At 40.6% G+C, this 12,255-nt stretch overlaps 1 protein-coding gene across 1 annotated transcript in view; it reads left to right on the forward strand.

Annotated features, from left to right (window-relative positions):
- Positions 1-8,418: 8,418 nt before the first annotated feature.
- LOC109217916 (DEAD-box ATP-dependent RNA helicase 51) overlaps positions 8,419-12,255 on the forward strand; it is a 6,590-nt gene continuing 2,753 nt past the window's right edge. The window contains exons 1-7 of the mRNA XM_019382214.1: positions 8,419-8,808; positions 9,171-9,356; positions 10,300-10,485; positions 10,687-10,773; positions 11,290-11,331; positions 11,675-11,743; positions 11,800-12,099. Coding sequence (XP_019237759.1) covers positions 8,494-8,808; positions 9,171-9,356; positions 10,300-10,485; positions 10,687-10,773; positions 11,290-11,331; positions 11,675-11,743; positions 11,800-12,099 — 1,185 coding nt within the window. The 5' untranslated portion in view covers positions 8,419-8,493. The remainder of the gene's footprint in view (positions 8,809-9,170; positions 9,357-10,299; positions 10,486-10,686; positions 10,774-11,289; positions 11,332-11,674; positions 11,744-11,799; positions 12,100-12,255) is intronic.

The raw sequence follows: 12,255 nt of genomic DNA on the forward strand, positions 1-12,255 counted from the left end.
AGATAAGTCCTTGTCCAACTGGACAGTGCTGAAATCTAACACGTGGGCTGGATCGCCGTGATACTTCCAAAGCATGGATACATGAAAAACTGGATGCACGACTGATAAGCTAGGCGGCAATGCAAGTCTATAAGCCACCTCTCCCACTCGGTCAAGGATCTCAAACGGACCAATGAACCTAGGGCTAAGCTTTCCCTTCTTCCCAAATCTCATCACGCCTTTCATAGGCGACACTCGGAGCAATACCCGCTCACCAACCATAAAAGCCACATCTCGAACCTTGCGGTCTGCATAGCTCTTTTGCCTGGACTGCGCTGAACGAAGCCTATCCTGAATAATCCTGACCTTGTCCAAGGCCTCCTGAACCATATCCGTACCCAACAATCGAGCCTCTCCCGCTCAAACCATCCCACCGGAGATCAACACCTCCTGCCATATAAAGCCTCATAAGGAGCCATCTGGATACTCGACTGGTAGCTGTTGTTGTAGGCAAACTCTGCTAAGGCAAGAACTGATCCCATGAACCTCCAAAATCAATAACACAAGCCCGGAGCATATCCTCCAATATCTGAATAGTCCGCTCGGACTGCCCGTCCGTTTGAGGATGAAATGCGGTACTCAACTCCACCTGGGTGTCTAACTCTCGTTGAACTGCTCTCCAGAAACGCGAGGTAAACTGCATGCCCCGGTCCGAAATGATAGATATCGGCACACCATGAAGGCGAACAATCTCCCGGATATAGATCTCAGATAACCTCTCGGATAAATAGGAGACTGCCACAGGAATAAAATGCACTGACTTGGTCAGCCTATCAACAATGACCCAAACTGCATCGAACTTCTTCCGGGTCAACGGAAGTCCAGTAACGAATTCCATAGTGATCCTCTCCCACTTCCACTCGGGAAGCTCAATCCTCTGAAATAAACCACCAGGCCTCTGATGCTCATACTTAACCTGCTGACAATTCAAACACTGCGCCACATATGCCACAATATCCTTCTTCATTCTACGCCACCAGTAATACTGCCGCAAATCCTGATACATCTTCGCGGCGCCCGGATGAATAGAATACCGGGAACTATGGGCCTCCGCTAAGAAACTCTCGAATCCCATCAGCGTTGGGCATACAAACTCGCCCCTGCAATCTCAAAACTCCATCATCATCTAAAGTCACCTGCTTGGCACCTCCACGCTGCACCGTGTCTCTAAGGACACACAAATGGGGATCATCAAACTGTCGGTCACGGATACGCTCCAATAATGAAGAACGAGCGACCGTGCAAGCTAGAACCCGACTAGGCTCAGAAATATCCAACCTCACAAATCGATTGGCCAAAGCCTGAACATCCAAAGTAAGCGGCCTCTGACTGACCGGAATAAAAGCAAGACTGCCCATACTAGCTAACTTCCTACTCAAAGCATCGGCCACCATATTGGCCTTCCCCGGGTGATATAAAATGGTGACATCATAATCTTTCAACAACTCCAACCACCTCCTCTGCCTCAAATTCAACTCCTTTTGCTTGAACAAGTACTGAAGACTCTTGTGATCAGTGTACACCTCACACGTCACGCCGTATAGATAATGCCTCCAAATCTTCAATGCATGAACAATGGCTGCCAACTCTAGATCATGAACCGGATAATTCTTCTCGTGGATCTTCAACTGCCTCGAAGCATAGGCAATGACCTTGCCATCCTGCATCAACACTGCTCCAAGCCCAACACGGGAAGCATCACAATAGACTGCATAAGGCCCTGAACCTGTGGGCAAAACCAACACCGGTGTCGTAGTCAGAGCTGCCTTGAGCTTCTGAAAGCTCGCCTCACACTCATTCGACCATCTGAACTGGGCACCCCTTCTGGGTCAACCTGGTCATCGGGGATGCAATAGATGAAAACCCCTCCACGAACCGACGATAGTAGCCTGCCAATCCCAAGAAACTCCGAATCTCTGTAGCTGATGCTAGTCTAGGCCAGTTCTCGACTGCCTCAATCTTCTTTGGGTCCACCTGAATACCCTTTGCTGATACGACATGACCCAGAAATGCAACTGAACTCAACCAGAACTCACACTTCGAAAACTTGGCGTACAACTGACTATCCCTCAAAGTCTGAAGAACCACTCTAAGATGCCGCTCGTGCTCCTCTCGGCTGCGGGAATATATAAAAATATCATCATGAAGACTATCACGAACGAATCGAAATAAGGCCTGAACACTCGGTTCATCAAATCCATAAGAGCTGCTGGGGCATTTGTCAACCCGAATGACATCACCAAGAACTCATAATGCCCGTACCGAGTGCGGAAAGCTGCCTTAGGGACATCGGATGCCCTAATCCTCAACTGATGGTAGCCAGATCTCAAGTCAATCTTTGAAAATACCTTGGCACCCTGAAGCTGATCAAACCAATCATCAATCCTCGGCAATGGATACCTATTCTTGATTGTAACCTTGTTCAATTGCCGGTAATCAATACACATTCTCATTGATCCATTCTCCTTTTTAACAACAATACCGGCGCACCTCAAGGAGAAAAACTGGGCCTAATGAAGCCCTTCTCAAGTAAATCTTGCAACTGTTCCTTTAACTCTTTCAACTCAGGCGGGGCCATACGATACGGCATGATAGAAATGGGTTGAATGCCCGAAACCAGATCAATGCAGAAATCAATATCCATGTCGGGTGGCATACCCGGCAGGTCTGAAGGGAAAACATCAGGAAACTCACGAACAATGGGCACAGAATCAATAGAAGGGACCTCAGCACTAGAATCACGAACATATGCCAAATAGGCCAAACACCCCTTCTCGACCATACGCCGAGCCTTCACATACGATATAACACTGCAGGTAGAAAGACCAGGAGTCCCTCTCCACTCTAAACGAGGCATACCCGGTAAAGCTAAGGTCACAGTCTTGGCATGACAGTCCAAGATAGAGTGGTAAGGTGATAACCAGTCCATCCCCAATATAATATCGAAGCCAACCATGTCTAAAAGCAACAAATCTACACGAGTCTCAAGACCTCCAATCACCACAATACAAGAATGATGGACTCGATCGACCACAATAGAATCACCCACCGGTGTAGACACATAAACAGGAACACTCAATGAATCACTAGGCATGACCAAATACAGTGCAAAATAAAACTGAAGCTTCTCTACCACAAACCAGAACAACACCTGCACCTGCACCTCTAATACCTTTACCTCCACCTTTAGCATCTCTACCTCCACCTCTAATACCTCCACCTCTAATACCTCTACCTCCACCTCTAGCTAACTGGGCGGGCTGGACGAGTCCCTCAATGAACCTCCTCACTCTCTCTCACGGTGGGAAGTATGATAAGAGCATGACGAGCCAAGTCGATGAATCTGATCTCGTACTGAGTAACAGTCATAAAACCCTGCTGGGGACGCTCAAACTACCTCCGATAGACCTCTCTCTGAGTGATGGGGAGAAACTTCTCCAGAAATAGCTGCGTGAACTATCCTCAAGTCAAAGTTGGTGATCATGCTGGTCTAGCAATAATCCCTCTACCAAGTCTTGGCGAATCCAGACAAGCGAAATGTAGCAAAATCAACCCCATTGGTCTCAACAATCCCCATGTTCCGAGGAACCTCGTGACAACTGTCCAGATAATCTTGGGGATCCTCAGTAGATGCACCGCTAAATGTAGTAGTGAAGAGCTTGGTGAAACTTATCCAACCTCCACAAAACCTCTGAAGACGTAGCTGATCTATCACTGGTCTGTGCTGCTACTCAGCTGAAGAAGCGGTACATAACCTCGCCATTCGCGAAGGGACAAAAGTAGAGGTTTCAATTTAGCATTTGAGAAACAAAACCGCACGACAGGGAAAGAACAAGTGTGAAGTTTTCCTAACTCCGTAACCTCTAGGGGAAAAATACAGACGTCTCCGTACCGATCCCTCAGACTCTACTGAGCTTGTCCGTGAATTGTGAGACCTGTGTAACCTAGAGCTTTGATACCAACTTGTCACGACCCGGATTTCCCACCCTCGGGGGTCGTGATGGCGCCTACTCGTAGAAGCTAGGCAAGCCACACTCTTAGAATCCATAAGTACTTTTGTATTAGATCCATTTTTACCAATTAAATTGGCAGGAAATAAATAATTAAACAACAGCGGAATTCGTAATTTAGCGGAAGACTTAAACAAAATAAACCAGGATAATAAGGAAGATCCACATATGCCTCTACCCAGAACTAGTGTCACAACATTCACGGACTACTAAGATTTACTACAAACAACCGTTTGAAAGAGAGTAACATTTTCTGTCTCGAATACAAGAGATAACAGAACATAAATAAAGATAGAGGAGACACCGGGCCTGCGGACGCCTGCAAGGCTACCTCGGTGTCTCGGAGGAATGAAGGCTGGTTCCCGAGCCACTACTGTTGTTCGGTACCTGGATCTGTGCAAAAGAGCACAGAGTGTAGTATCAGCACAACCGACCCCATGTGCTGGTAAGTGCCTAGCCTAACCTCGGCGAAGTAGTGACGAGGCTAGACATGACTACCACATCAACCTGTACAGTTATATATGTATATATCTACAACGGAAAAATAACAAGATCAAACATTTTAAATGGGAGGAGAACATGCTTCGGGGATAGCAGATAATACCGAATTTCAAGAAAATAATAAAGAACATCAATAATTTAACTCTAACACGGATAAAGGAAATAAAAGCAGATTTTACTATCAGCACATATCTCGTTGCAGGCGTGCAACCCGATCCTATTTTTTAATAATTAAATCTCATGGTAGGCGTACCACCCGCTCCCATTTCATTAAATCTCGTAGTAGGCGTACCGCCAGATCCCATTTTATTAAGTCAACAGTTCTTCCAAATGAAATTTACTCCAACAAACGCAACAATTAATACGAATTCATCAGACAACAAGTACACAATAATTATGACTCACTGAGGAAAACAAGTAATGACAAGTAGCAATTAATTATGGACTTTAAGGAGCAAATAGGCAATTTAATATTTAGTATGCTAAATGTCAAGAAGCAATTAAGTCACATAAACATGTAGCAATTATAGCATAAATTCAAGGCATAATGTTGCGCAAGGATACCTCGAGCCAATAATAACAAGTAACACAATAAAGGAAAAAGCCAACACAAAGAATCACAGTAATAGTGGGATAAGACAATTAATGCACTTGAACCGATAACAACAAGAAAATCGGTAAATAGCAGTAAAGGGCAACACAACTCAATTATCAGCAAAAAAATCAGGAAAATCAAAGACAAGTGCACGGCATCACCCTTCGTGCTTTTACTCTCGTCCTCACCAAGCAATAATATAATGAAAACGTGCACGACATCACCCTTCGTGCTTTTATTCTCTTTCCTCACCAAAGCAACTAGAATAATAAAATGTGCACGGCATCACCCTTCGTGCTTTTACTCTCTTGCCTCACATATAATCAATAGAATTGGCACGGAATGGTACATCGTGCGGCACGACATCACCCTTCGTGCTTTACACTTTTTCCTTACAATAGCAAACAATGCACGGCATCACCCTTCGTGCTTTACACTCTTCCTCACCCAAACAAAAATCACAAACAATGGGCAAGGGAATAAACAAAATAATAATAGAAATCCCGGCAAGGGAACACAATTAAACAATTAAATCCTGGCAAGGGTACAACATCAATAATCTCAACGTCCCGTCAAGGGAAAATAATCAATAAGCAACAATATCCCGGCAAGGGAACAATTTAAATACTCTTTCTCTTTCTTTCACTTTTATTTCATATCTCACTTTACCACTTGAGCCAATGCTCCAAAGGGTTTAATCATTTCATATACTTTCACATTTTGAATATAACTGGAGCCAATGCTCCTCGATGCTCATAGGTCACAATTTCCTTTCACAAGCTTTTCACAACAAATAGGAATCATCACCAAGGTAAGAGGAATACAACAAATCAAGATATTTACAATTTAAAGACTCACGGTCATGCTAGACACCAACGTATAGATACTCGTCACCATGCCTATACGTCGTACTCGACAAGAAGCAATTAGCAAATAAGACTCAACTCCTAGTCCCTCAAGCTAGGGTTAGACCAAACACTTACCTCAACTTCCACGGCCAAAACAATCCACAACAACCGCTTTCCCTCTCGAATTCGGCTCCAACTCAATCAAATCTATACAATAATGACTTCAATACATCAATAAATGCTAAACAATACGAACTCAATGCCGAATTATAGCTTTTCCATCATTTTTCCCAAAAACTCAAAAATCGACCCCGGGCGCGCTTGGTCAAAATACGAGGTTCGGACCAAAATCAAATCCCCCATTCACCCACGATCCCGAATATATAATTTATTTTCAAATTCGACCCCAAAACGAGGTCTAAATGAAGAAAATTCAAAAAGCCCTAACTCTACCCATTTTCTCCAATTTCTACCCTAAATTACATGTTTTAGGCTTAGGAATTCAATAGATGTTGATGGAAAGTGAAGAAAACGAGTTAAAAATTACTAACCCAAGAGTTAATGGTGAAAGGATGCTTCAATGGTCGCCCTAGAACTTTGGAGAAGAAAGAGTTTGAGAAGTGTTATGAAAATCCCGTTTGCATTCTTTTTTGAAGAATTAAAATAACTGGGCGAATTTGTTCATCGCGATCGCAGGAAGGAGATTGCGATCGCATAGGGTAAGGCCTGTTGCGCACTGCGATCGCGTACATAAGGTTGCGATCGCATAGAGTAGAGTTTCTGAGCACTGCGATCGCGGACAATAACACGCGATCGCATATAAGGAAAATAATGAAAGCTGGCTTTATACATCGCGATCGCGGAGAGGAGAATGCGATCGCATTGAAGGAATGGGGCTAAGCTACGCGATCGCGGATGCTCCTATGCGATCGCATAGAACAACTTACCAGAACACCAGAACTGAACTTTCTGCAATTTTTCCTAAGTTTAAACAATCCCGAAACACCTCCGAAACACTCCCGAGCCCTCGGGGCTCCTAACCAAACACATACACTAACTCAACAACATCCTACGAACTTAACCGTGCGATCAAATCGCCAAAATAACATAAAAACAATGAATCAAACCTCAAAATCACTAGTTTTTCTCCAAACTTCATAAACTTTCAAATTTAGAGTTTTAAGTCCGATACACGTCAAACGACGTCCGATTTCAATCAAACTTCACAGAAATGTCTTAAACCACATATAAGACGTGTACCGGGCGCCGGAACCAAAATACGGGCCCGATACCAACACGTTCTAACCAATTTTCATTTCAATTTTCCTTAGTAATTTCAGAAAAACAATTTTTACTCAAAATTTTATTTCTCGGGCTTGGGACCTCGGAATTCGATTCCGGGCATACGCCCAGGTCCCATATTTTCCTATGGACCCTCCGGGACCGTCAAATTACGGGTCCGGGTCCGTTTATCCAAAATATTGACCAAAGTCAAATTTACTCATTTTAATATCAAATTTTAGCATTTAACACAGAATTTCATATTTAAGCTTTCCGGCTACGCGTTCGGACTGCGCACGCAAATCGAGGCAACTACAAATGAGGTTTTCAAGGCCTCGGAAGCACGGAATGAGTAAGAAAATAGGTGATGACCCTTTGGATCGTCACAACTGTTGATTGATAATTGAGAACTTCTATGAAGTAGTCTCTTTCTTCACTGAGTTAGTTATATACGATCAACATTTATAATCATCTTTAGTAACTTAGTTTTTTTTTTTATAATTAGATATAATTATTAAATAAATCATATTCATTGAGATAAGATACACGCGCATCGCGCGTACCTTGAGACTAGTATTAAAAAGACTCTGAGACTTCTTTTATAAAATTCATATAATATTGAGACAAAAAAAATCTACATGACTTTGACCTAGTGGCGAGAGCCAACTCATGACAAGCGCACATCATATGGTTAAGTTCTTCCTTTAAGTGAAAATAGTAAAGGGTGAGCCCATTATCCATCGTGTTTTGAACCTTGCGACATTTGTCTAGGGGATTTCTTAGTTTAAAAAGATGAAACACAAAATAACTTGTTTTTTGGTTGTGGATCAATCAAATGTGACAAAAATGAATAGTTAATTTAGAGAATTTGAGTTGAAATTAGAAAGTAAAATTGCGAGAACCATGAAAAAAAGATCATATATAAAAAAATAAAAATAAAATTAATGCGCACGTAAATATATTATTCAATTTAGTGAGAAAAATTTATCCAATTAACTCACTCAATCTTACGTCTATCAAATATTAAAACTTATTAAAATTTAAACTCTTTATTAGTATTAGTAATTATAATTAAATTATGAACTATTATATATTATAATAATATAATAATACTTCTCATTTTTTGGGGCCTTAAATATTTGGGGCCTAAGGCAAGACCGTAATAGCTTCAGTTGCCTTACCCTAGAGCCGCCTTTGCACCTTATCAATTGTCATTACCATGGCGGACGTAGAAGAAAACCCTAATATAGTAGTTGCAGAAGAAGAGTCAATTAAGAAGAAGAGAAAGAGAAAGAGAGACAAGAAGAATAAAATGGCCGTAGAAAAAGAGACGAAGAAGGAAGAAGAAAGCGAAGGCAAAGAAGAAGAAGAAGAGAATGAGGAGGAAGAGCAGCATAATGAACTGAAGGAGGAGATTAAGAAAGAGATGAAAAGTGGTTCCGGTATTATGACTACGGAGTTGTTTTCTTCTCTTGAAATTTCTGAGCCCACTATGAAGGCCATCAACGACATGGGCTTTCAGCACATGACTCAGGTAAATTATAAGCTTTTGTAGTATTTTCATAAGCAGATATTAGCAAAGTGAAATACTTGGCACTATGGTGAGATATTAATTTGGAAAATGGAGAATTTACTAGTAATAAATTGAATGATGTTTCGCCTATGTTGATTCAGTCTACTGAGTAATTCTCGTTCTATTGCTGTTCAGCTGCACCCTTTGTCAGTTGCTTGAAGTGCAAATTTTTAAAAAAAATCAGAACTTGAATAAATAAATCTGTAATATTTGTCCATGAGGACCATCACCGTTTGATTAATGTCTATTGTGGCAAACTGAATGGCTAACATTCGTTCTGGAATGAACATCTGGATCTTAATTGTTTCTCTTTGGTGTTGAAGATCCAAGCCAGGGCAATTGCTCCTCTTCTGGAAGGCAAAGATGTCCTTGGAGCTGCAAGAACTGGTTCTGGTAAAACGCTTGCATTTCTGATACCAGCCGTGGAGTTGTTGTATAATGTCCGTTTTACACCTCGTAATGGAACTGGGGTTATTGTCATTTGCCCAACAAGAGAACTGGCTATACAGGTAAAATACCCAGTCTTCCCTGCCTTTCATTTTTCTTTGTTTTTTCTTTTTGGTCTTTTGGCTTTTGCCTTTTTTAAATTGTTCTGGGAGGGGGATGTGCTAGTATGCCGTTCGTAATATGGTTGATCTCCTTTGCCTGCATGCTTCTTCTGTCCTAACTAAATGACCTTCTTCCTCTGTTCGATATGCCCTTAAACAAACTTGACTTCTTTTAAATGTAAATATTTGTTCCACATTTCAAACTAATATAAACTGATAGATACTGCTTTAGATTATTTTCGAACTCGACTTTGACATATTAATAGCTAGGAATTACTATTTTCACCTCTCAAAACATTTTATAACCAAAGTTGAACATAATAATCCATTCAAACGTTTTACTCTTCATACTGTTGAGGCAAATAGATCTAGTTTATGGGGAGAATGAAGTAGCTTGTTTCTAGTCTTATCAGTTAAAGATAATTAAGGTTTCCATTTCTGCTTTCGTTGAAAATCTGGGAATAAAGGTGTATGATTGAGTTGATTGCAGCTTACATAGAGGAAAATGGAATAGCCTTAAATTCTTAGCATAAACGAGTTATTCTTCAGCTCTATTGATCCTATAAGAGTTTTAAATTTCTTTTGCTGACATCCTGTGAGACTAATATAATCAGTGGGAAGTGGGGTAATGACAACACCATTTTGTCACAGTTCACCTTTGTCCAGTGTTAGATTGTTCATAGCATATAGGTACAATTTTTTTTACTGCATACAGAACTGTTGCACAAATCCTGATTCTTGAAGATCATACATTACTATCACAAGTTTTTGTTTGTTTGACTATATTGAATTTGTTCTTTATCGAAAACTATATTGAATTTGTTTAAGTAAACTATGAAAGTACTTCATGTTGCCCATTGTAGAGTTTGTGTTTCAAGGCTAACTTACTGTTTTAATGACTCAGACGCATTCTGTGGCAAAGGACCTTCTCAAGTATCATTCGCAGACTCTCGCCTTGGTTATTGGTGGTTCAGCAAGAAGAGCAGAGGCAGAGCGTATTGCAAAGGGGGCTAATCTCTTAGTAGCCACCCCTGGTCGACTTCTTGATCATCTTAGAAATACCAAAGGCTTCATTTATAAGAACCTAAAGGTACTTGTATCTTTCAACCGGCTAGTTATTTATTTCTGATTTCACTTCTTAGTATGATATCAATTGGTGTTCTCAATTTCGACCTATGATATTTATTAGAATTTACCTTACAATTTATTCATATCTTTTACTTGACTCAATCTTTTTCAAGCATGGATCCAGGGTCGATGTGGTTTCTGAAATTAGTGCCTAAACTTGCAGTGTCTCATGATAGACGAGGCTGATAGGATTTTGGAAGCGAACTTTGAGGAAGACATGCAGCAAATCATCAAACTTCTACCAAAGCAGGTATTGTTACCTATGTTATTAGTCTTTTGAACACTATAGCTTTGTTAAATAGTTATCCACGATGTTGGTCAATTTTTAGATAAAAATAGGTACAATTTCCTGTATTAGGCCTGCTTAATGATTTTAATTAGAACTAAGTAGAGTACAAACAGGCATTTGTTTGTCCTTGTAAGTTCTCAGTGATGACTTTTCTCTGCATTAAAATAAGGAAACTCATGGTTGATGTCAATGGTCTTAAATCCACGCGCATGCTTTATTTGCTATTGGAGTTAAGACAGTTTTTTTCCAACTCTTTAACTACCAATGTGTGCAAAACCAGACATGATTTGTTAAAAAGCTCATGTATAACCTTTTTCCTAACTTAATTTCTTGACATTATTACTCTGAAAATTGTGTTTGCAGTTTCTATATCTGGCAGTTCATTGCATGACGTTTCTCAGTTATTCTTCTTATCTTATTATCAACTGTTAATGTATTTGTTATTCTGAGTTAACTAATATGGTAGCTGCTCTACAGGGGAGGCAGACTGCTCTCTTTTCAGCCACACAAACAAAAAAGGTATTCTAAAGCCAAAGTTTTTCATAGTCCTCTTAGCTGAAAAGCAAGTAGTAAAAATTCCTACTTTCAAGTGCATGTTTCTTAAACTTTAAACATAATTTTGGAAATAGAAAAGAGAAATAAGAATCACCATTAAGAGTCTACTGAAAGTAATACTTGTCATGTCATATATGGTAAAAACTTTTTTCCTGAATGAAGCCCCTTAACTTGTGAGTATATACGGCTTCTTCTTCTTTTTTTTTTTTTTTTGCGAATAATAAATTTATGATGATTTGAGAAAGTGAAAAAGATCAACAGCAATATATAAAGCTCACTGAGGGACTCAATCATTCATTGTTTTCAGGTTGAGGACCTTGCTCGCTTATCTTTGGACAAACCTGTCTACATTGATGTGGATGATGGGAGGAGGAGGGTATATACACACTCATATTTTTTCCTACTAATTATTTGTTTAATGTNGCAATTCAGGTTACAAACGAAGGGCTGCAACAAGGATACTGTGTTGTCCCAAGCGCTAAGAGATTTCTTCTCCTTTATTCATTCTTGAAGAGGAACCTGTCAAAGAAAATAATGGTTTTCTTCTCATCTTGCAACTCTGTCAAGTTTCATTCCGAGCTACTTCGCTATATCAAGATTGAATGCCATGATATTCATGGGAAGCAGAAGCAGCAAAAACGAACTTCTACCTTTTTTGAATTCTGTGAAGCAAAAACAGGCATCCTGTTATGCACGGATGTCGCCGCACGTGGTCTTGATATTCCTGCTGTGGTATGTTGCTTCACCTCCTTGCACCTGTTACCAGTACAGTCCTTGGTCTATTGGCTGGAATCTGTATATGAAATCGGGGGATAGTGAATCTGTTTCTCCTTTTCTTTTCTGAGGTTTTCCAGTGTTGGGGATTTTTTTTTTGGGGGTGGGGGGGGG

The sequence above is a fragment of the Nicotiana attenuata genome, unplaced genomic scaffold, assembly GCF_001879085.1.
Source record: "Nicotiana attenuata strain UT unplaced genomic scaffold, NIATTr2, whole genome shotgun sequence".
In the NCBI taxonomy this organism is placed as follows: domain Eukaryota; kingdom Viridiplantae; phylum Streptophyta; class Magnoliopsida; order Solanales; family Solanaceae; genus Nicotiana; species Nicotiana attenuata.